This window comes from Lagopus leucura, unplaced genomic scaffold (assembly GCF_019238085.1).
Source record: "Lagopus leucura isolate 7727_CA_CO unplaced genomic scaffold, USGS_WTPT01 Super-Scaffold_100157, whole genome shotgun sequence".
Classification (NCBI taxonomy): domain Eukaryota; kingdom Metazoa; phylum Chordata; class Aves; order Galliformes; family Phasianidae; genus Lagopus; species Lagopus leucura.
Window position 1 is genome coordinate 32,202,253 of NW_024962334.1, and position 25,872 is coordinate 32,228,124.

General features: G+C 34.4%; 1 protein-coding gene across 1 annotated transcript in view; it reads left to right on the top strand.

Moving 5' to 3' along the window:
- The first annotated feature begins 553 nt into the window (after positions 1–553).
- MALRD1 (MAM and LDL receptor class A domain containing 1) overlaps positions 554–25,872 on the top strand; it is a 201,983-nt gene continuing 176,664 nt past the window's right edge. The window contains exons 1-9 of the mRNA XM_042889341.1: positions 554–840; positions 3,298–3,435; positions 6,899–6,993; positions 7,073–7,231; positions 9,710–9,803; positions 13,535–13,678; positions 17,167–17,324; positions 22,225–22,317; positions 23,666–23,873. Coding sequence (XP_042745275.1) covers positions 678–840; positions 3,298–3,435; positions 6,899–6,993; positions 7,073–7,231; positions 9,710–9,803; positions 13,535–13,678; positions 17,167–17,324; positions 22,225–22,317; positions 23,666–23,873 — 1,252 coding nt within the window. The 5' untranslated portion in view covers positions 554–677. The remainder of the gene's footprint in view (positions 841–3,297; positions 3,436–6,898; positions 6,994–7,072; positions 7,232–9,709; positions 9,804–13,534; positions 13,679–17,166; positions 17,325–22,224; positions 22,318–23,665; positions 23,874–25,872) is intronic.

The following is a 25,872-nucleotide window of genomic DNA, read 5'->3' on the forward strand; positions in this document are numbered from 1 at the left end:
AACTTCTCCCAGAGAATACAGGAATTTAGTCATCTTGAAATCAGAGCTAGTTCATTTATGCAGTCTGAATACAGTCTCTATAGCTGTAGTTCAAGTAAGTAATAAATAGATACCTCTTTAAGCTGCTGGCATCATTTGTTAACAGGCCTTGAAAATCTCTCTCTTCCTATATCAGTCACTTGCAATGTATGTGATGCAAAATCAGCATTGCATTTTTAACAGTGTTTCTACATCTGCACGAGCTCCTTATAAATTAATTTTGTGAGCATCTACCAATACCCTATGAGGAAAGAGTTCTTTACAAATTCTGGTTACTTAGTAATTCTCCTGTGTGATCGTGTTACTTTCTTATCTCATGTTTGCAAGCTATCAGGCAATAAATTCTGTCAATAAGTTAACGATACATAGTAGACTTGCACAGCATGGACCAAAATTTTTTAGTCATAAAACAATGTTAAATTAAGTTAAATATTATTCAAAGATATGCCGGGTTGAAAGTCGCTGCTTCACGGAAGTCATGTTTCATTAAGCTGTGGGTTTGCAAAGTTCTGACATTCTGAAGAAGTCTTTGAGAGATGTGTGCAAACGCTGACTTTTTTCAGAGATACTTCTCAACAAATACTAGACAGTAAAAAGTAATTCTTTTTACAGTGAGAGTTTGGATAGTAGCATAGCCCATGAACAAATCCATATGCTTTTGTGTGCTTTACTGTGCTACTCTGGCAGATATTTGTTCACCTACAGAAAGGAAATGGCAGTGTGGTGATGGCTCCTCTGCTCCAGCTGGAGAGTTGTGTGTTTTCACCAACCAGTGCGAAAGCAGCAGTGATGAGAGACAAGGTAATTCTCAGTGGGCTTAATTGTAAGCATGATACAATTTGATAACATAATGTAGCAGCAGTGGGAATTGGGGGGGATTCTTCATATAAGAAAGAATTTGAGAATTATTCTTTCTCCTTTTCCTTTTTCTTCTGTCTCAATTTTTTCCTTGATTTATTTTTTGATGATTCAGTTTTATCTTATATGCTGTGCCTTATTTGTAAATCTTTATCCTGATGTTACATAGCAAAGTGAGTGTTTCCCCATCAGTTTACAATTCAAAGGATATTTTGCTTTTGGTCTATTTTATATTATTATCAGAGTTCACTAATCATTATAAATCACATTGCAACTTCGTCTTTTAAAGTCACGCTATGACGTCCAACTTCATAACTTTCATATTCACATCAAGTTATGGCAACAGTTAATTGTAGAGGGGAAGAAAGATACAGTTCACAGAAGCATTCTACAGTCAAGTTAAGGTGCATACTAGCTGATTCATCAACCAACATTTTATTGATGATTTTAAACTTCAGCTCTTGAAGTGGCGGAAGCATATCAGTGATTCATCAAAAACATAAATGTGGTTGAAGCATATCTGTTTCACATGACATGAAGTGCACAAAATAATGTTCAGGATTTTCTTAGAAATTTTCAAATAGACAGAAAACACCAAGATGCACAAAACAGTGAGAGCAATGTCTTTTTCAATAAGAAAATCCTTGACTGTTCATGATTGTTTTTTAAGGGAATGTTTGCTTTCACAGAAGATCTAACATGAAAATATTTTCTGAAAGACATATGCAAAAAAAAAAAGGTCAAAAGATTAGAAGGTATACTTTTTTTCTCAGAATTATCTGCAAATAAACATTAAAAAAATATATATTAAAAAAAATCCAAGTCTGGCAGAAACAAATTATTTTTCAAGGTTTTTTTTCCTATACGTCTACTTATAAAACTTCATTTGCAGATATTCTAAGAGCAAAACATTTTAAGACTGTTTATAGTGAATATTTTTCAGTAAAATTTTAGAAGTTTAAATGAATGAGTAAAAGAGACTGTAGGGCTTATTCCACTTATTTTCCAATGCTGTGACAAAACACAAACCACATCTGAAGACCTAAATAACTATAAAAATGAATCGCCTAATATTCCATCTTTGTAATTTTAAGAGCAGAAACATCCTGAAATCTGTGCAAGGTATAGACAGAACAGTAGGGATCTATCTTGAAGATATGATTGCAGTGCAGAAGCTTAAGTAGAAAAATAGCTTTGCAGTATTCCCAGATCAGAACAGTGTGCGGCAGATGGGCAAACATACAAACTGACACCTTGATCTCTTCCCATGTTTGACAGCAAACTTCTGCCCCAGCACAACCAGACCATTATCTGAGCAGCCACAGAGTCCACAGACTGTCACTCAGAGTTTCACAGCACTTCCTCATCTCCCTGTTTTAAATGGAATGTGTTTTGGCGCTTATTTCTTGCAGACAGCCCATAGGATGCTATTCTGTTTTTACTCGTCTTTGGAGCAACCTTCCCTAGTTGCATTTCAAGTGTTTATCTGTGGTGGTATTCACTGAAACATGGTTAAAAAGCCTGCATAAAAGTTAGACTATGCATATCTTGCTGCATATTCTATAAGCATAATAAAAGATGTGGCCTGGAGGAAGTGCTTTTTTTCTAGAGAAACCAAAATCAAGCACAATGAAGGTTTCAAGTTTATGTAGTGAAAACATAAAATATCCATCTCTTGTGGAAATAGAAATGGTATGCCTAACCTGAGATATGTCTATCACTGGGGAATTCAACAGGCATTGTTTCCAGCCAATGGCGTTTAGAATGTTTTAGTGCAGCACAATGAAGTTACAGAATTTGATGGTACACAATACAGTGTTAACTATTGTTCTAATTGCAGAGGAACTAAGAACAAGTATCCCAGAATTGATTCTGGACTTCTGTGCCAAGCATATATCAGGATTATATTTCGATAAATGAGAAGCACATTGTCAGAGAAAAGTTCAAGGCATCTGGGCACACAGACTAATGAATCTGGATTTGATTTTCTGCTCTTTCTCCTAGATATCAGATTAATGCTCTTATCATTTACATATTCCAGTTAACACGTGTGCACAAGTTTACCTTATGATTTTAAAATTAAATTCCCCAAATCCAGCTATCATAATGGCTTCCTTTGCATGACAAGAAGAAGAACTTAAACTTTCAATTAAAATTAGAAGTTACAACAAATCCAAGTCCTTCTTTCCAGACCAAATATCAAGGACCTGGTGTGAGCAACTAATTTGCAAGGCAGCATGAGGATAGTCCTGGTATCTAAAGAATCCCACTTAGAAGGCAAAGCCTTACTTTGCCCTTCTTTGCTGCATGTGGGAAAAAGCTGACAAATATTTTCCACATGGTGTATGAGATCTGGATGCACTCCCACATATCTCCCCTTCTGAATTTCTTTCAATTTAGGTTCCTCTGAAAAATGTGATTTTGAAACTGACCTCTGCAAACCTCTTCATGAAGCGAGTTTCCACCCTGGATGGATTAGAAGAAATGGCAACTCCGGTGTGGGACCACCATATTCTGACCACAATGGGAATGACAGTAGTAAGAATCCTTGCCTTCACTGAAGGAATCATGGGTTTTTACAAGTTATTTACTTCTCTATTATTTGCTTGAATTACTATTTTCTTGATGAACTGTTGGGTTCTGACACGCTGTTTTCTAAGATAAAATAAAAATCTGGACACTAGAGCTTTCTAGGTGCTTATAATCAGAGTAGTCTAGAATTCTGTGGGGGATGGGAAAGGTGAAGGAGTGGTTGAAGGGAGGAGGGCGGAAAGAAACAGTTTCCTGCTCTTGTGGAGGAATAAGTAATCATCAAGAGTCACATTTATCTGCCTGAGTGATCCCTACCTTTTACAGAGATATCATGTTGTAATGTCACTCATTACACTTAGAAAGTTTAGAAATTATAATTGAATCCCTTGCCTTGAGATATATTTATATTTGATTTTTGAACACTAAAGCATGTGTATATGTCATTTGTAACTTACTGTTTCAAATATTTTGAGAGAGGGTGATTTTAGAGCTGAGAATAGGAAGAGATTTCATAGCCTATCTGAGCCAGCTTCTCTAAAACTTATTATATTTTCACTTTGTTTAAATATTGTCCCTCAACAGAGTAAATAATTGACCATGTCTCCCGAGATATATATATATATCCCTTATGCTTGTTCTTTTGCCAAGTTAACCTTACTTTCCAAAACTAGGCTTCTTTCTTTTGGAGTACTTAAATTTCTTCATAATTTAAATTGACTTGAGCCAAATTTTTAGTTTCAATGCATTTATTCCTGCTTTCCTGAGCTATTAGAAGTCGTCTTTGTAAAAAAGCAAAGAAAGAGGTTAACAATTTGATGGAGCACTCTATTATCAAAGAAAATATGTGGGCTTATTATCCAAACTGTTTAATTATCTTCTCTGTGCTTTTTTTTTTTTTTTTTTTTTTTTTTTTTGTCTCCTTCTCCTTATCCATCCACTCCCACTCACTTCTCACAAACACAGTAGTAATTTTGAGTCCTCAGAACATGCACAGGGTGGCAGGCAATAAAACATTAGAGAGTATATAAGAATATAACTTACAGAAGACTAAATTATCACTAGAAGATTGACGAGCCTATAGAAGCTTTTGTCCTCACTCTTGAACTATTATGATCTGGGCGTGTGGAAATTTGTACTGTTCTCAAGCAAGTGCTACATCCTATGTTCTGCTTAAGATACCAAACAGGTAACAGTTCCACTTAACAATTAATGTGAAGTGTAGACTTAGAGGTGAATGCCTGGAAAAGTTGTTGTTTCTTTATTAATATTTAATGTACTGGAGCCAAATGAATAGGGCCAGGCTCTTTTCAGCGATGTGCAGCAACAGGACAAAGGGCAACAGGCACAGACTGGCACAAAAGTAGATCCATAAAAACATGAGGAAGAGCTGCTTTACTGTGAGGATGACAGAGCACTGAAAAAGCTGCCTGGAGATGTTATGGAGTCTCTAGAGATATTCAAGACCTGCCTGGATGCTATCCTGTGTACCCTATTGTAGGGGACCTACTTTAGCAAGGGGCTTCAACTATCTGTTCCCAAAAGGTTCATTACAACCCCCATGATTTTGTGATTCTGTGGTATGCTTTTAATAACTTTTTGCTTATAAAGCAAACAAGCACATCTTTAACAATGTAATCTAAAAATTAAGCTCTTTTCAAATAAATGTTGGGTTAAAGTGATGTGAACAGAAAAATCCGGGTTAACGCCAAAACTTTTTCATAAAGTAAAATAAACTTCATTTTAAGTGCATGAGTTAAAAATCAAGTGATTTGCGACATAATGACAGAGCTTGTAATCAAGAAACAAATACAAGGTGAGCTCAATGTAACAAAAATCTAATAAAATCTTGGTTGTATCAAAATAAACCAGGCAGAAACATTACTTAAGCTGAAATTTCTGGAGTCTGTGCATGCTTGGTAGTATGTTGCACCAGAAGGCAACAAAGACCTGGAAGCAATTCCTGCATATGTCCAGTAAAAGTTTACCTTTTATCTTCTAAAAAATTAGCAGACTGTGTAATCTGTTTTATATTTGTTCCTGCTTAAAGATTGGAAAATATATTGTACATTTGATTGAAGTCCTGCGACAGAGCACAGGAGGGAGGAGTTCCTGCTGTCACAATAAGTAATTGCACACAAATTAGCAGCAAAATCATCTGTTAAATGATTTAATCATTTACTAGTAGTCAGTGGGTTCTCTTTATCTTTGTCTGTTCACATGGTTCTTTTATTTCATCGATAATGTAGTTGAAAAATATAGTGAAAGACACTTCAAAAATCAAAACCAACAAAATTTTATGAATTGAAAACTCTTATCCATGTAGACTTTGAATATTTTGAATTGCTGTTCAAAGAATATCTTCTCTATCTATGACAAAACCTGTGGTAGGTGGAATCTGATTTATTTATTTACAGTTCATATATATATATATATTTAGGGAAGAAAAATAAAAAGTCCCAAGTGGAAAACCTGATGAAACTTTGTAGTCAGGGAGAGGGCCTTACTAAGCCTCCAATCCACAAATTATTATAGGTGGGAGGAGTGCCCTTATGGCTGACAGGCTCCAAAAGTACTGATGGCGTAGCAATGGGATTTCTAAAATCTGAAGGGAATGCAGCAGTGCAATATGCTTCTCTGGAAGGAATTGCTCACTGAGCTGGACTTGTAGCACTTTGTCAGTGGTTTACCTCTTTCTCTCTCTCCCTTCATTGCGCCTTGCATCCTTTAACTATAAAATTCAATATATCTGAGAACTTAATGTTATGGAAGAGCAAAATTTAGGCTAGTGGTATCTGATGTTCTAAAACGGATGGAGATCTGATTCCGGAGATTTGAAGCAATCATGCCAGGAAGAGGCATAGTTACAAGCACATTTTCCTTACTCTGGTTGAGCTGCTATACTTTAAAGTAAGGCAAAGATTTAATTTGGACGTATTCTGTAACACAAGAATTATGGTGGATTCTGAGAATGATTCTTCTTTCATTTGGGATCCAAGCATGGGGATACCAGGACCTCTTCTCTGCTGTGAGGAAGTTTCCCAAGCAGCCAGAAGCATCCTCTGGGAAAGGATGTAACATCCTCTCATGTCTTTCTCTACCTCCGTAAAGACTTGAGCTGTTGTAGGTCACAATTTTTTTGTTTAGGCATGAAATATGCAAAATATTCAATTGTTTAAGTTCTTTGATCATTTCACTAGACCAGCTTTTTTCCAAAGTTTTGCACCTTATTGGGAACTCGAGCAAGAAGCTGAAGTGAAAAAATGTTGGAAGCCTACCTGAAATTTAGCCTGATCACGGAGAAGCAATATGTCATAATGAGATAAAGCTTGGCATAAAATGGCTATGAGTATGCCATGAATCTTTTTCATGGAAAAAGTTCTATTTTGCAACTAATTCATACTTGAATGCATCTTTTCTTGTTTTACTGCTATATTTCTCCAAATTTATGTTTTTATATTTATTTTAATAGCTTATTTCCTTTCGTTATCCTCCGAGATGAGATTGTCTTCTGCAATGTTAAGGTCCAAAGTTTTGCTTCCAACTGATGAAGAACACGCTTGCCAGGTATTTTGATGCATAGTCCTTTATTTTGGCTTTTTGTCATAGCACTTCACTCTAAGAATTATAACTTTTTTTGTGCTAGATTACATTTCAGTATTGGATCAGTCAGAGTGGAGTATTGATGGTGGGGCTTCAAAAGCACTCTGAAGATGCTATTGAGAACATCTGGGATGATTCAGGAGAGCTGCAAAACCAGTGGAAAGAAGAAAGCATCACAGTCAATAGCACTGAAAATTTTGAGGTTGGTATCGTGAGTTGTCTGTAAATTGAACATAAAGGTAAAGGTTTCTACATTCCTTTCTTCTAGTAAGACAAGTAAAAATATCCTGTAAATGGGAAGCATTATTACAAGATATTAAAAAGATCAGCTATTTGGAAGTTCAAGACTGTCAGTAATAAATGCTGCTTGTTCTCATTTTTCTGGTGTTAAAGGTGATGATATACTTCACTTAAAATGCACATGTGTCTTAAATAAGAGTATCTTATTGCATTGTAAACTATATGTCTGCTGATAGAAGTGATATCTTGGGAACTTAACCTTCAGTAAAATATGCTTTTAGGCTCAGTCTAACTGTATTGTTAAATTGAGATTTAATTTATAAATATATAGTCTGTGAAATTCTGCTCTGTACTGTTAGCTTCCGCTCTCTAGAGATGCATCAGGTGACAAACACTGAACTATTTGCTGTAGTTATGTTTTTTATGGTCTTTGAGCCTTTATCATCGAATGCATTTGTATAATCTTATTGCTTAAAGCTGTGAGCAGTTGCTTAGTGTACAAACCTGAAGGTGTAAGGGAGCAACCTTGTTTCCTTGAAATGTAAGTGTAACAGAATTACTTGACTTGCAGAGGTAAAATTCCAAGATCAGGAGTTTTGAAACAATATTTGTCTGCACAACTCTGGCTGGGGATGTCTGTTATAAAATACATGCATCCAACTCTAGTATTAGTGTTGTCATCTGTTGAAAATTTAGCTTCATCTGACGTGAGCAATTGTTTAGCAATGCAAGATTGTACTGGAAGGTTTTCTTTCTATATTTACTTTTTCATTCTTTACACGGTTTAGAAAATTATCTGGCTTTGGGACTGTTCAATAAAGTATGCAATCTTCCTGCCTCTAAATTTCTGGATCAAATCCTAACTAGATTGCAGATTGTGAACTTTGTTATGTTTTGGCTTCTGTAAGGAGAGCTGGCACATCCAGCTTTAAAGAGACAGATGTCAAACTTTTGTGCAGAAATTGTTACAATTGACTAAAGGAATGTAGCTGGGTATATCACCAAACCTGTAGAACGAGGCTGAGACTTTCTTTGATTGCAACGTTTCCCTCCAGTTAGTTTGCAGGATGCTGGTCGTACAGTTAACTTGTGCTTCTGAACTTTCCCTTCTATGAGATCTTTAGCCTTACGGGGCTGTGTCATTCTTCAAGAAAATGTTTCAAGCTATGCACAAATAAGTAAAACCTGTTATCAAATGACTAGTAATCATACTTGTTCTTTGCATCAACGTGAAAAATTCCCATTGCAATGAAAGTATTAGAAATATAATTGTCTTTTTCCTATCTGACAAAGTAATCAAAACCTTTAACCTTATAATGAATGGGAATTTCATTGTCTTATTTAAGTATTTTGATTATAATTTCAGATTTCTTAGTTATAGTGTTTCTTTTTAATGATTAAATTTTGTGTGGAAAAAAATGAATAGGAAATGAATATATTTTTTTTCCCAGAGTAGAAATCTTTTTTGAAATATTGCTTTAGTATTTTGCATCAATTTTTCAAGAATAACTGGTGAGATATTAATTAAAATCAGCCTCAGCTGCTTATTTTCTTTGCCAGTCAATGATGTTAACTAATACTTTTTGCTTCTCCTTCTACTTAAATAAGTAAATACACTCCTTTAAAAAGCATATATTATAGACTACAGTTTGGGGATTTGGCTTTCTAAAATTTTAAAATTCTGAAACATGAAGAATATTACCACTTGAATTGTCCAACACACTACAGTCTCAGCTGGTCTGGTTTGGCTCCTTTGTGGCAAACTATATACTGGTTTCCTCTCCTGAACTACTTCTTTTCTCCCTTCCACTCAAACCAAATTTCTTTTTCACAAATTTCATTAAGGGAAGAGGTTCAGGACTTAGGGTTTCACTTCTGTTTTTGCAGTTATTTCCTTACCCCCAAAATTTAGTACTATGAATCTTTGCTGCTTTCCAAGAAGTGTGGTTGATCAGTTCCCTCCTACTTCACTGCAGTAAGTTAAAATCTGCCTATAAGACAGACATGTATAATGTTTGTAGCTTTATCTAAATACAGAGGATGTTTTTAGGAAAAGCATCACTATTGTAATGTTGGAACAGAATAAATGTTGAATTTTGCTTTTCATTCTGAATACTCTTCAAGATTTGTTTTGGCTGAAAACTTGTTGGTGAGAGGCTTCTAAACTGAAAAGGTGTTTGTTGCCCTGACTTTGTTCCAGGTCACTGGTAAATTTTAAAAACAGCCAGAAAACATTAATATTTCTACTTTCTGAGGGAAGAATGGTTTGGTAAAATGTATAGTCCTTTTCTGTTTCCTGAATGTTATGATCCCTGCTTAGATTTTAATATATTTTGCTGTGGTTCCCAGATCATTTCTAGTAAAATTAGTTTGATTTTGCTCCTTCATCTGTTGTACTGGTGAATGCCATTTCTTATTGATTTCATGTTAAACTCTGCAGGTTATCTTCCATGGGATGGTGGAGAACCAGAGACAAAATGTAACAGTTGCTATTGATGATGTTTCTTTCAGTGAAGGATGTTCTCTAGCATCTGGTAAGAATACTTATTTTTCAGGAAATTGTTCATTTTCTTTGCTTTTTGCTTTGATTAAAAGAGAAACACAAAGAAGAGAGAGCCATATGGTACTTAAAGACTTTCTGAACTCCATGTTTTTACATGTTTTTTCATTCCTCTAAACCATCATCTGTCAAATTACATCTAAATGTAGTTACAAAGAATGACAATAAATACCTCAAGAAATCTAGTATGTTACGCTATACCTGCATAGGAGAACACTAAGGTTTCATTGGCCAAAGATTCTTTCTGCCCAAAATCAAACCAAAGAACTGATATTTTCATAAACTCAGGGAAAGCCTCGGAGCTGAGTTTAGGGAAATTCCCAAAGCTCTTGTGTTTATTTTTAAAAATGTGAAAGGTCCTGCTCCTCAGCTGTAGGGGGGATTATTTTGTTCTGCTCTGCTACATCCAAGAGCTGTAGAGTCAGGCTGTCAGCTCTGCAGCTGAACCATCTATGCGTATTGAGATTCTGCTGCAAAACATTCAGTCTTTCGCTTTTTAACCCAACACAGTTTCATGGGAAAAAGATGCAACCCATCCTAGCAAAAATTATATTACTTGCTGCTCTATATTACAGAAGAGGATTGCAGTGTTGTACTCAGGTGACAGCATCAGCTCAGTACAGTTCTGGTTCAAAACATCCCTTTTGCTTCCGGACTCTGAGACATGGCACAGACTGTGAGGATCTGGTCTTTAAATTTGATGTGAGGTATGGATGCCATGTTGGATGCATATCAGAAACAAGTTTTTCAATATTTTTGTACTGTAGTATAAAACAAAGTTCTCCAGAGGTCCCATTGGGAAAATAGAAGGATGTGGTTAACATTTTAGAAGTGCTGAGCAATCATAAGCAGATTGTAGTAAGAACAAGACACAAATCTTAAAGATTCAGGCATACAAAGGAGATCTCTATTGTGGAAAAATAAAGTTTGAGCTTACTAGACTCAGTTGTATAAAGCTTTCCATGTTTTGACTTTTTTTTTAAGTGAACAGCTGCAGAAGCTAAATTCATATAAATGTTTTCGTGTTGTTGCTGATCTTGCTTTTCTGTTTTGTAGAGGTTTCCTAGCAGTGCTACTTAAATGAGCTACTTAAAGGATGCTAATTTAAAACTATGTGTATCCTTGTCTGTGAACTCAGACGAAGTTGAATTTGAAACTGCCAATGAAAAAAGGAAAGACGAAATATGTAGGATTCTCCTGGCTTTGTTCTGCTCCTTGGAGGATTTCTGGAGATAAAAGGACAGGCTCAAATACATTAAAAAAAAAAAAAAAAAGCCCAAACAAACAAAAAAAACATTGCCAGAATCCAACAATGTACACGATTACTTGAGTGGATGGATATAAGTCTGTCTGTGCAAATATACTGATTCCCCTTTTTTTCCATAAACAAAGTGCTTCTAAAGCAAACATAAACAAAAAGCATATCAATCACAGAGATGAAATACTGTCTCAAAAAGAGAAAAACATTAAAAATAGAAACAAACGTAATCAACAGTGCTGTTAAATCTATGTGCTAAAATTAGCTAAGATGACAACAATTGAAATATGTAGTGAGGTACACATATTGAGCTACAGCACTCAGACATAGTCCAGTAAGAGCCCATTCTTATCCTGTGTGAACATTAGAAATGAACTTAATTAGGAGAAATCTAAGTAGCAGTTGCTCACAGCAGCTAATGAACAGGTCAAAAAATTTTAGTTTTTCCCTGCAAGAGTAATTTTACTGTTGAACATTTTCCAGCGATTAAAGTAAAAGGTCAGGTTAATGGTAGCTTGCATTATAAGTAACTTTTTTCTGTATTCCTTTTTCTATCCCTCTATCCCCAAAATACACTCTCGCATTCTCATGTCCACTTTTGAAAAAGAGATTTTTGTACATACAATTTTGACCATAGCAATTTAAAATATCCTAGTTTTATTTTCTTCCAAACAGTTGTCAAATTGCTTCAATTATCATACAAAATAACTACTTTAGCTATCAAACAGCAAATAGTAAAATTACGTTCTAGAACAGATGTAAGACGATCTCCTATAATTATAACTCTAGTAGACATATCATTCAAAGGTTTTATATTCTTATCCATGTATCTACAATTGCCTTTAAGACATCCCTCTTGAATACTGACAAAGCATATACAAAGAACTCCTTTATTAGGACTGATTTTGCCGCAGGCATGAGAACAAAGACACTGAAGGCATGAAACACTGAGGGAGAATGAGGTATTTGTGTTGTCCTTCTGATGCTGCTTGCAATGCAAAAGCTATCTAGCTTGTCTACAATATTAGTGTGATTTTTTTTTTTTCCTTTTTAACTCAGTAACTCAGTTTCTAAACTGCAGTATTTTGTACATACCACTTCTAAACTTGATTAAAAAAAAAAAATCCAGTATGAAATTTTACAACTGGCATCATCCCAGCTAAGCATAACTCCTTAGTTAATTCTGTTCATGCAAGGATACAAACTTTAATATACAAAATGCACTACTTGGCGTGAGGTCATTAGAATGAATTATTGTGGGGATGGAAGTAAAAAAAAAAAAAAAAAACAAACACACAACAAAACAAAACCAAAATGTTTATATTACTGTTATTAGATGTTAGAAAATGGGTGTTTTGTTTCAAAACAGATTATTTGCAAAGGAAAATTCCTCAAATATTTATAAATGAATTAAAAATGCAGAATTAATTGAAGTATTTCCAATAATTAGTGTTTAACAATGAACTTCACTCTCCCTTTGAGTTTATTGCAACTCTCTTCAAGTTTTGGAATTTGCCAAAATCAATTTTTTATGAATCAATCTAGGATTTTGCATTTTCCATGGGAAATAAGTTGTCAGCAAGCTCATCAAAGTTGATGCACTTAGCTGAAGAAAAGGGAACGTTCTTATGCAACATTGGAATAAATGGAGGAAATGACAGGTTTATAGCATCAGTTGGACAGGATGTATTACTGAGACATCAATATTGTGAATATCACAATGACTTTGAAATGCAATAGACAGTGATGTGTATGTATACCAACATAAATTTCTTTCTCCAAATCGTTAGGAATCTTTGTGTTCTCTCTGAGATATTTTGACATCAATTTAAAAGTTCATCTTAAATAGAAGATTGCTTTTACACCGAAATGTTGAAAAGTAGACATTTTTTGTACTTAAAATCATGCCTAAAATCTTTACTTTCTTCCTCTAGCCATAGTTAATTACACAACATTTTACATCTACCATGTGACATCTCAAGCTTCAAGAATTTAAAAATTCCTAATGTGGTGTTGTGTTCAGAATCTTTTGGTTCTAAAATGAAGTCTTTTGTTGCAAGGAATATGGAAATATTGTTAAACTGAAATTTGAAGTGATTTTATGGTGGCATCATTAGGAAAGAATATAAATATTTTTCTTCATGACATGTCAATTTTGATGTTTCCTGGCAATGCTTTTTGTGGGAATGAATTTACCAAGGTTGCAGTGATCAGCTAACACAAATACCAGCCCACTGCTCTGACAAAATCATTTATCTTTAAGGAATGTTTTTTTAAAATAGTATTATTCAAGACAGCAGCCTGAAATATTAAATAGCTCTCATCAATAGCCTGAACACTTGAGGAAACCAGAGGCAGAAAAATTGCCAGTTTAACAAGCAAATATATTAAATGAGAAATAGTCTGATAACTAATAAGTTAAGTTATTGCTTTCCTTTGTCTCTTAGCACTACAGACTTCCAACTTTGAGCTTGGCATGTGCGAGTGGAATTCCAATCAGCCAGTTGTGCCTGCTTTGTGGGCACAACTGCAATCTGGGCACCAGATTCCTTCCTGTTCCTCTGTGAAAGTTCACAGCAATGACACTAAAGGTGAGAACTAAAGTTAATATGTAGTTCCTAGCTGTCATGGATAATTTGGTGCTTTGGGGGAAACAGTGGTGACCCAGTGTGGAAATAGAGCATGACAATGACAAGTAATTATATGAATTTATACTTAATTTAGATTTTGCTTTAGCTATTTAGTAAGGATGCTGTGAACGTGTGTGCTAGTAAGATGTAGAAGATTTTAATGAAAGAATTCCACTATAAATTAATAATCATGTTATTCTATACTTAATTCTTAGTAGGAGATCTATACAACAGGTCTTCAGTTAATTTAAATCCACTGAAGTTCTGGCATTGTTCCTCTGTTTTGTGTATTTTTCTATTGTTTGTTGTTTTGTTTTGATTCCTGGCTGTCTTACTTGTGTAGTATGACTCTGAGCATGTGATCAGGAAGTTAATTTTAAACCTTTACAAGTGAATAATAGAGAAAAGATAAATTTAAAAACGTTTACAATTTTAAAGACAACAGAAATAATACAGTTTTCAGAAATAAGGAAACTTCTTTTCAAAGCTTGTTTTTGTAGTGCTTATCTACAGATTTATGTAAGAAGTCTTTTGAAAGGTTAATGGATACAGATGTGTGTTGTAACATGAAATGGAATTGCCATGCCAACCAAGTGTTTGGTTTTTCAATAGAGACTGTCTTCAGAAGGGCTAAGTAACAACTGCTTGTAATGGTGTAATTTGTGATGCAGTTTTGAGGAACTGATAGCACGTGGCTTTCTGTTTGATCTCTGTGCCCACAGAAGTGTGCTCCATCTCACTGAAAGCAGAAGAATGAATGATTAGGTATTGTACTGATTTGAGAAACATTTTTAAATAAATTTTCAGCATTTATTTCAATAAAATATTAATCAAAAAGTGTGTAAGCTCTATTAAAATAAATTTCTGAAAGATAACATTTATGTACAACAGAGAGCATACAGATTAGTAAAACATATTTTATTTTGAAAAGAAAAAAATCAGTGCCTTTTAAATTTTCACATGGACATCTAACAACAATAAGTAATTGATATTGGTATGAGCTAGTAATTGGTATGGGTGTCTCTTTTATGGCAGTATTTTGTTAACAGAAATTACACTGAAATTATGTAAGTAACTTTTGCAGGAGTAAGGTATAAGAAACCTCTGTAGAAGCAGAACACATTCTGAAATGTCTATTGTATAGGTGCTTGAGCATTATTGTATAAATATTGTACTGAGAAGGCTCACACACAACACAAAGAACAGGCTGGAGAAGCTCTCTGTCCTTTGATATCAATCATAAAGGAAAAAAAAATGTGAGAACAAATAAGTGTCAAAACAACACACAGCAGTTAACTCTTAACATTGGAAGGTATTGAAAAATCTGAACTATGACAGCATCTCTTTCAATATAGTAATCATTTCAACTCATGCAGATTTTTAGATGAGTAAATTGAAAGGCTAGATATTAAATAAAATTCAGAAAGCTAGAGAAATTGTATGCAAACAGCAAAAATATGCTTGATGGCTCAAACTTGCAATGCAAATAGAGCTTTACTAAGCTTTAGTTTATGATTTTGATCAAGGCTTTTACTACTATAAATAGAAGAGAGGTAAGAAAATGAATTATGAGTCCGTGATCTAGGCAATTATATTTATAGAGAAAGGATTGTTTATAGGTTTTGAATAATCTTCCTTTCTTGGCATTCTTAAATTTAATAAAATGTTTTGTCCTTGGCTGACTTCTTTCTTTGTACTTTTATTGCTTCTTTTCTCTAGTGTTGTATTGTACTTCTCTACAATTTTTCTGTTAATTTCTCTAGGGTCAAAGGTTCTCACAGTGGTTTTATATTCTCCTTTAATATGTTCATAAAATACTTCTTTCTTTAGCATTGTTTCCTGCATACTATATCACTTCCATAATTTATTCTTATATTGGATTAATCTAGTTTCCTGCATCTGGGATAACATTTATTTATTTAATAAAAAACTAATGGAACCAATTCTTTATGTAACAAGAGCAGCGATTATGAGATTGAAGAAAAATAATAAAAGACAGCTTCATGTCTTTTAAAATTGGTATTTCATAGATAAATATTTTAAACATGAAAAAGTCTGATCTATTTTGTTGCATTAGCTTCTTTGTTGTTACTCTTTTTAAGATTCTTGCTCCTGACTTGGGAGTTCTTCAATATTTATATCCAAATAGTAGAAACAGTGGCAGATCAGATTTGAATCTTCTTCCCCAGAAGAGTTCAGTGGGAAATTTACAAGGGAGTTATTCAGGGAGAGCTGTCCTGCTATGGAAGAGAACTTGCTAGAAAGAAAGAGCTGACATTCTTTGACTCGGTTTTATCTGAAGGCTCAGTTGTTACTCTAGAAATTAATAGCATAGATTAAAAGTCAAGAAAATCTAGCCAAACAGCTAGAAGCTCTTTGCATTTATTGATCTCTTTCAAATAGAATGGGTTACATCTGTAATATTTTTCTTTCTATCGTGTCTAACTGCTGTGGCTGTGAATTATGAAAAAGTAAGGAAATAGTAAGGAATTATCCAAAGAAATTGCAAGCATGTATTTTGGTATGAAAGGTTGCATATCATGAAGTGTAAGCGGACAACAAATGGAAAAGAATGTGGTCCCTTATAAAAATCAGAGTTTTTCCTTGCGAAATGAGAGTTTCTCCCTTCAGCTTGAAATAACTTTGGTAACATCTGCATCTGAAATAACTTGCATTCAGGCACGTGAATATAGAAATTTCAAATTCAAGACCTTTAATCAAAGTTTATTATAACACCTGCTTCAGAAGATAGCAAAATAGTCAGTGACTCATGAGAGAGGAGGAAACAGATTTACTATGTTTGATAAAGCATTTAGCCTTTTTATTTCTGACAGATAAAAGACATTGAAGGGATGGGGTACTCTTTTAAATCTCTGTAGGAATGCTTTTATAAAGGGCAATAGGTCAAGAAGAGCACAAATTGCTTTTCTGCTTCAGATGGAAAGACAATATGCTCTCAACACTTTGTTGCAGAAATTCTGGCTTAGAACTGAAGACCTTAATTACGTATGGTGGAGATGCTATTGCCTCCTGTAGCAGTAAGGAAGAAGAATGCTTTTCCCCTTATTTTGATAATTCCACAGAAGTATTACTATAAAAGATGGTTTTTGGAAAATGTAATAGAAAGGAAGAAGTTTCCAAATACATTTGAGAGTAGGTATCAAAGTGTAGCTGCTTACAGCTTTCAATGCAGCAAGTGACAAGTTCAAGATACTGTCAACTGATGTCATTCCCGGTTTCTGGGGAAAATGCAGATAGATATCTATCTTGTTAATAGGAAATGCTTAGGTAACATCCAAGTCACATAATCAGCATGACAGTCAGATTCCACTGTAAGAGGAATGGGGCCATGGTTTAACTGTAGCAAAGCAATTCTTATTTTCAAAGGCTGAGACATACAAGATTTGTTTTGTGAAAGAGCTCTTTTTTTTTCTTTTTTAATTTTTTAGGCCATTTAGTGTGTCTAGAAGCTAATGACAGTGCATTATACAGAAGTGCTTATCTAAACAGCTCCATGTGTCATTGCTCCAGCAAGAGCTGCCATTTTCAATTTCAGTACTCCATGGCAGATAACAGCGTTCTCAAGGCAGTGCTGTACACCAATCAGGTAAGAAGCATGAATTACTTTTCAAACGTTCCAGATCCAACAGCCCAACTCTTTCCAGCCAAACTGCAAGGAAACAAACAATACCACATGCTTACCTCTCAATTAGTTTGTGTAAACAGTCACTTTGCATTGTTTCACTGTTGAATGCAGTTGTAAAAACTGGATATTTGCCTGTCTCCTATAAATTAGTGTGGTGGTGAATGTTCTGCAATAAGACTTCAAGGGGAAGCCCTAACTATTACAGACTGAAATGATTTGGGAATTTTAGGGGAAAATCTATAGTAGCAGAATTTGTAGTGTCCTCTCTGCACTGGAAATGAGAAAAACAGCATCAGGAATGCTGAACTAAGCTTGTTCTCAATGAAGTCACAGGATGAAGTTACTGACTTAGTATGCCTGGAAAGCTCTTGCTTAGCCACCTGATTCATTTTGTGGACTGTTATAGTGCAGTAATTTTCTTCTACCATTAGTAGATACAGTAACCATGTCAAGCTGAAACACAAATGACAATTGGATAGTAACAGTTATTTCTTCCTTAGCTCCCTTGCCCTGTGGAATCTTTCTGCCAATGGTCAGGTGATCTTGCTGATGTGTCTCATATCTTGATGTTGGATTTAAGTTATTTTTATCCCACAGCACAAGCTGGTCTAACTAATGCTTAGTTCACAAAGCTAGAATGCAAAAACCTGAAGTATAACACTTGTCAAGGGGTCTAAATATAGGAACATGTAACAAACATCTTATTTCTCTGCCATTATATCTTCAAGCATTTATGAAAGACTGCAGGCTCTTTTTTCTTTTTTCTTTTCTTTTTTTTTTTTTTTTTTCCTCCATCAATAAAGAGGATGTGTTTTTTTTTCCTGTGACCTGCTACCATACAGGGAATTATAATGTATTCTGGTCAGAATACATTGATATTTGCAACGTTGAAAGACACTGAGAATGGTGATGTCTATGGTTTGCATAGGCAAAAACAATGGATTCTATTTAAGTTTCCTTTTCAGGGGAAAAACAAACAAACAAAAAAATATGTAAGCACACACACCAAACAAACAAACAAAACAACAACAACAAAACAACAACAACAACAACAACAACAACAAAAAACACCATGAGAGAACTTGTATTTGAATACAGACTCATCTGGAAGACTTAAATGAATGGAAGCAATAACTTCTGTATATTTTGCTGCTTAATTGTTTATGAAAAAACAATGAATTTTCAAAAGGAGATAAATATTGAGCAGAAATGAGAATCCAGTGTTGATTCTGATTACGGAAAATAAAGTCTATCTTGGAGCTCGTCATTCAAAATAACCTCTCAGTTATATGATCTAGTGCAGTTTTCTCACTTTTGCTATGTTTAGTGGTTAAAACCTCCAGCCTTGGATTAACTCGTACTATGGCTCTGTACAGATAAGCCTGACATAGCAACTAGATTGTATTTAATGTACACCTCTCAGTTCAGCTCTGCACTGCAGATGCTACCAGTGTATTCCTAGACTTCCTCACCCCTTTTAAAAGAGAGACCAGAGATGAGTAAGAATATTTTCTAAAATGGACATTACGACATTAGATGGATGACAGGGAATTTGAATTGTTCTTTGATATGGAGTGTAGAGAAAATTATTGGGCTTTTGTTTATTTGTTATTTGTACTAAATCTCAATTTGCTTGAAGAATGTCCTGTGAGGTTTTAAAAAGCCTTAATAAAGTCCAGACATTTCCATTTTTTTTCAATGTTGTTTATAATGTCGAGAAAAAACAGATTATACTGGCTGAATGTGACTTTCCCATCAACAAAAACAACTAGTGTAGGTCTCTCATTTTTGATTCTCTGGCTACTATTGTTAGCAATTTGTTCCAGTGTCCTAGAAGTGGTCAACTGTCAGCTAGCTGTGCTGTAATTGTGTATTTTGTATCATTGTATATTTTGTATATTTTTCCCTTACCTATAACAGAGAACTGGGAAAACAAAGGATCTGTAATTTCTTCACAATTTTTCAGTTGTTTGTTTGCAGTAAGATATTTCATTCACTATGTATTCTTTATTTTAGTACTACTTTCCTTCCCAGTTTCAGTACTTTAGGCTTATGTATATTTAATATTCTATCTCAGCCAATGACTGCATTCACGTTTGGCAGTGTTAATCATCTTCATCATTCAATAAATTGAACACTTTTTTTTTTTTTTTTTACTTTCAGTTTTCAAGTAAGATACTGTTGACTTCAGGCTATCGTGTTCTCTCTATTACTTATGTTTCCAATGAAGTAATAAGCTTATATTTCTGTCTTTTAACTTCTTAATCTTTGTGTCTTGTATGGCCTACAAAAAAGATGGATATATATTAAAAATAAAATAGCCCACAACTTCTGTTTATATGTGCAGGCATGTTTTTACACTAAGACATTAAAATTTCAGCAAGTGCTCAGCAGTACTGGCAAAACCCATGCCACTACACTCATCTGCAGAAGTAAAAGATTGTGCATTAATCATTTTGAAGGAACAAATAAGACTTTGTTCTAAATTACACTGAGATGAAAAAAGCTGGAACAAAATGATGAGAGCAGCTGCACAGCAGTATGTGAAAGTATCTGTAGTGAGATGTCAAAAATAAAAAATGCTGTAGTTTAGAAAATGAGTTGATAAGAAAAAGTCATGATAATCTCTTTCATTCCTCAAATCTCAGTAGCATTATCTTAGGAAAAAAATGATAAGAAGAAACAAATCCTATAATTCTTGTACATTTTAGTCTTACAAAACTTGTTTGCAGATAGTGTTATATCAATGTAAAGGGAATAGACAGAAGGTATTTTGAACAACTTCGCTGCATCACTAACATAAATCTCAGGAGAAAGTACAGTAAAACTGATACACTGAACCTTCTAAAAGACAGCAAGAGAAGCAAGGAATGTGCTAGAGAGTCTAATCCATTTGTAGAAGTATTGAAAGTAACACTACAGAGAAACATTGTGAAGATGGAAAATATTGTGTGTTATTGGCTTATTAGAGCTGTACAAAATCAGAGGGTAATGTAATGTCTATAATACAATAACTGACTTGGAAAGTTGTTGCCCCTGATGTCAGTGTGAAAACAGCCCTGGCAAGTCTGGATGCTGCAAGCAGAAAAATCAATAGTCTACTTCCACAAGCTATCTTTATTCAAATAAATTGGGAAGAAAGGTAGCTATGAGAATGGGTACCTAAGTGGTTAATCAAGTGTGAAAAAAAAAATTGTAGTTAGCAGATACATGCAGGCTTCTTTCAAATATGTGTACCTTGTAGGAATCCTCTGCATTTACTGTTTACTGGTATGTATGTGTGTAGGGATGTATGCATACCCAGATATTGTCACTCATATATTACTAAAAGAAATCATTTAAACTACGGTTAAAATCAGGCTATACTTTTAACTAGTCATGAAGTGCGCTTTCTAGTAAACCATCCTTGTCTGTGTCTTATATCTGGATGTTGCAGACTTTTTCTGGAAACTGAATTATTTAGCAAAAAGAAGCATGATTTGCACAGCTTGAATTGTCCTCAGTATTGAAAGTCTTTTGATAAGCAACTATGAGTGCATAACAAGTGAACTAGTAGAAAAATACCCACATCTTATACTAATGTGAAAACTCAAAACTGACTTTTATGTGGCTTGTATGTCATATGGCTTGTCCAAATTTGTTCTCTTATCATTTTATGCTTGGAACTAGGATATTGACTTAGCCCTGTCCTACAGTTTTCCAAAACTAATTTTTGAATGCTTACTCAATGGAGTAATGGTCTTTCAACTTTTTTAACATGTTACAATAGTGGAATCCTTCGTAGGAAAGAGGGTAAGTACTTGTATATTGCAAGGCAGAAAAAAGATAACTCTCCTTGTCTATGAAATTGATGGAATTTCTTAACTTACGATATTTCCATTTATTCGTCTTACATAAGTACACTTAATATTCTTTCAAATTTTCTCTGTACAACATACTTTCTTTTTCTCTTATCCTGCTTCGTATCTTTTTTGCTTGGTTGGTTTTGAACTGCTTCTAATTTTGTAATATCCTTTGTGGAAAAGCTTTGACAAATTCTTTGCATAGTATCACAATAGGGGTCTCACCTCACAGTTTATTTGTGTTATTGTCTGTTTATTTATATCCTATATTAAATTTTCCTACTCTTCCCCTTTCCTCTCCCTTCAGCTTTCTTCTTTTGCTCTTTTTGGTGCAGATTCTTGAGATTTTATTCAGGGCTTGGAAGTTCACATTACTATACTCCTTTTCTTTACATTGGTCCCATTGTTTTCCAGTTGGGATCACAACAAGAAGCAGAACAAAAATGTTTTTTTTTGTCAGATTGTTACATTAAGGGGGCTTTGAATACTTGCGTAAAGGGAACCTTAGTATGTTGCTATCATTTCCAGGAGGTAAAGTAAAAATGGGAATTGAAGTAACTGAAAAAAATACAGATTAAGAAAACATGTTTTCTTTACAGTTTATTGGGTAATTTTGACAGACCTCAAAGTTGCTTTCTAAGAAAGAAAACTAAATCTCATAGTAACACAACTTATGAGGAATAATTATTTCTAAAAGAGGAGCTGGTGTCGAGAATGCCATGGAAATATATAGTTAAAGCCAGCAATAGTATGGTTTAATTTACGTATCATTCATGCTAATTAAATACCACATTAGCTTCTAATAATTAATAATAACTCATTTAATCACTGTAAATATTTGTTTGCCTCGCTTCACAGAGACTGATGCAAAGATTGCAAATTAATTTCTGATGTTGTATTTCCTCACAACTACGTATACGGTGATGATCTGTCTAGGGTATTAAAAAAAAACAACAACAATTACTGTAAGTGACTGATCAAAAGAAGGTCAAAAGATAACTTTTAACGTTATACCATAGGAGGAGTATGTCTTGTGGGAAAGCAACATCACGACTAACAAAGAATGGGCCAAAGCGTATATACGGATACCAACAGGGCTAGAAAAATTAAAGGTATGAGTGAAAAAGGCAAGTGCTTTGTCTTTTGAAAACGCTTTACCTTGCTGTCTGTAAATGTTTTAGGATATGTAGAAATTTGTTAAATTTGTATATATATCCTGAAGGGCTCTGTTCCTCATTACTTCAGTTGAGTAAAGCTCTGATCACAGGTCAGTAATCAGTGTACAGCATGAAACTATTGGCCTTAGTAACATGCAAGAAAAAGCATACATATCTCAGCATAGTTTAGCAGAGCAACTGAGTCCATCTTAGTTATTAACAGTTCGTTTAAATACAAATGTCACTGTGGGATGATGTGAATGATTGTGTGATTTCAGTGGAATAGCATGAATGAAGAATTGGGAGAGTATCTCCCCCTTGATTTTTTCTTTTTAATTTACAGAAAAGAATTAAAGGCTTCTATTTTAAATAATTTTGTCAACATTTTCTTTTTTCATTCTAATGTGAATTACTTTTATAACTGACTGTTTCAACAATCTGCTGAATCTCTGTGAAAAGGCAAAGACCAAGCCTACTGTGAGCACTGACACTTTGATGTGTATCAAATGAATGCATTTCAGCAAGGTGCTGTATTACAAATTATTGTCACTTGCATCTCCTTTGCCTGTAAGAAAAAGTATATATAAAGAACCAGATGTGTATAAGATCATCTGTAGTATCCAAAAACAAACAATTCTGAAGATGTTTTATGCAGCCAAAATGTTTCTCTGTTATACAGAAACATCACGATCACTTGTGCTTAGGGAAAGCAAAGGTACTGTAATTACATAACCATGTAATATTTTTAGTGTTATTGTTTTTTTTTTCCATTTGAACAACTAGAGAACTGACAATGGTAGAAGATTTTGTAATATTGGATATTGACTTCAATGGAAAATGCTTCTTTAGATTTCAAAGTAAAGGGCACAGGAAGTTAGAGAAAGTTATCTGCTTATGTCTCAAAGTGTGTTTTCTCTAGTTTCTCTCTGTTCTGTCTGAAATCCTTGCCCTTTTCTTCCCTTGTGCTTTCTGCCCCCTGCACATGACTACACCGGGGCGCTGCTGGATATTGGTGGTGACTATCCCCACTTTACGTAATTCTTGCTCCTTTCCTATCACCTGCTTTCCCTAGCCCATCATCCTAATTTGTAATAGTTGCCAGCCTCCCCTTCCCCATCTCTCTGATTGATTAGGATTTGTAATAAACTGGTCGGATGGACCAGTGAGACAGTTGGAAATTTGTCATCTTTTTCTAATGGAAGGCTTCCAGTGCTTTTTTCAAATAGGGCATTACTGTTTCACAGTAGGAAAAAAAAGTTTCTCTGTCTGTTAATGCAAATATTTTAACTTTAACAATGCACAGCTGACACTTAAGGGAACAATCCAGAGCAAGACAGGCTTCATCTGTTTAAATAACATCCAGTTTTTGGACATTGCACGCTCAGAGCCTTCAGCTTTCAGCTCTGTAGAAGAATTCGCCTTCACTAATGGGAAATCTACTGAGCCTGGATCGTCCTGTGTCTTTTACCCAGATTGCTCTGACAACACTGATGAGGATCCAGGAGCTTGCTGTAAGTGAATTTTAGAAGGATAAAGTGCTGAAGAGAATAGTGAAACCTAAATAGGTCTATCCAAGGAATGGCAAGAAAATAAAATAAGAAAACTTACTTCTACTACTTCTTTTTTTTCTAGTATATTTCCTGTTATAGGAATTTATGACCATGTTCACAGTGTATTGCTTCTTTTTTTCTGCTTTGTATTTCTTTGCCTGATCTTAGGAATATGTTTTTGGTTTAGAAAGGTGAGTAGGACCACAAAATTTTGTGCATTTTTGTCTAAATATATCCCTTGCCTTCAGTGTTTACGATCCATAATTCTTTAATTTGAAAGGAACTGAAATCTGCCACAGAACTTCATTTAGAACAATTCTTTAACTTAGGCTGTCAGAGTTTTTGGGAGAAGATATATTGGGTGACATGAGCTATATTTCAGGTTTATCTAAATCATATTTTCAGTTGAAGGTAACTTTGCTTAGAAGACGTAGTTTTCACTGTAGCGTCAAAAGAAAAAACAGGAAAGAAAATTATGGAAAATGTTTGAGAATTGTTAAATGATTTAGACCTCAGTTTAAAAGTATTTTTAGAGACTGCAGCTTTTAAAATAACTTTTTTGATGAGTGCGCTTGTTTTCTAGGGACAAAAAATGACAAGCTATTTTTATTGACAGCAACACATAAATGTGTGTTGCAGATGAAAACTGTATGCATATTTCAGATATTAGTAATGATATAAATTATTTTTGGGATAGCAGATTAAAACGTTGTGGGTCACTCAGAGAAGCAAGATGGAGGACACTATTAATGTTTTATTTTCAAATTCACTGAGAAGATTCAGGAACAGTTTTTGACTGAGTTCTCTTTATTTCACAGTTTTAACCTTTTGTTCCTTTCAAACACTTTAAGAGCCATGCAGTAACTATCTATGAAACAAGTTATATGTGTGAACATTGAAATGCCATTTTAAATATGAAGGTTTATACTACTCTATGCCTACAATCTATTACACATTTTAATCTTAAACCCTGTGGCTTGGACAGTGAGATTTGGCACTGTGTAATTGAAAAACAGTAGCCTGAATATAGTCAGTGTGTAATTATAGTGAACGCGAAAAGTCAGTGGGAGTCACCAGGTAATATTGCTTTTATTGTAGTTGGGTAAGAAAAACTGGAGAGTGCACAGAAAGAAAAGATTAGGGAGTCAATGCTGTCCTTTGTGGCACCTTTGGAATTAAGGTCTTGACCCAGGGAATGCACAATCCTTTTCCAGAACTGTGCCTAGCATTCTGTTATCTGCTGTTGCCTCTGCAGTTTCAGTGGGTTTACCACGTGGCACTGATTATCAGTTCACTTCTAGTATGTTTTAATTTAAAGAAATTAAGTTTAACAGTTTCTCAATTTAACCCGAGATATTGAGATTATATGCTTCAGTTTGTGTGTAAGCACTTTCAGGTTAAAGCTCTCATCTTGTTTGATCAGTGCACAAAAGTATGCAAAACGTGAGGAAAAAGTGATTTTCTAAAATATGAGTGAGTCATAGCAGATGTTTGATTCTTTGGTCTAATAACTGAGAAGAAAGAAGACAGAAAAACTTTAAAATAAAAAAGACTCTTTTTAAGGTTGTCTATTTTAATGGCTAATACTTGAATACTTCATATGTACACCCCTTTTCAGGAAAGAGAACTCTGAAGGTGAAACTTGTTTCTTCAGCAGTTTGATCAGCTTAGAAAAATTGTCTTTCTGGCACTTTCTGCAGCCTAGAACAAAAGAGACCTAAAGCAAAATCTGTCCTATATTTTTCTTTTGTTCCTTTCTTCCCATTGTGTACATTTTCCACGTCGTCTTGACATTGTCCTCTGTGATATTTTGAGTGAACTTTATCTATTCACATTAAATTCCAATACAAATTTCTATCTGGTACAATAGGGTATATTTTAGCCTCTATTCTTTTAGGTATTCTAGCATTTATCCTTGAACATTTCCTCAGTAGTTTTCTTTGATGGAGTGCTCTCATGA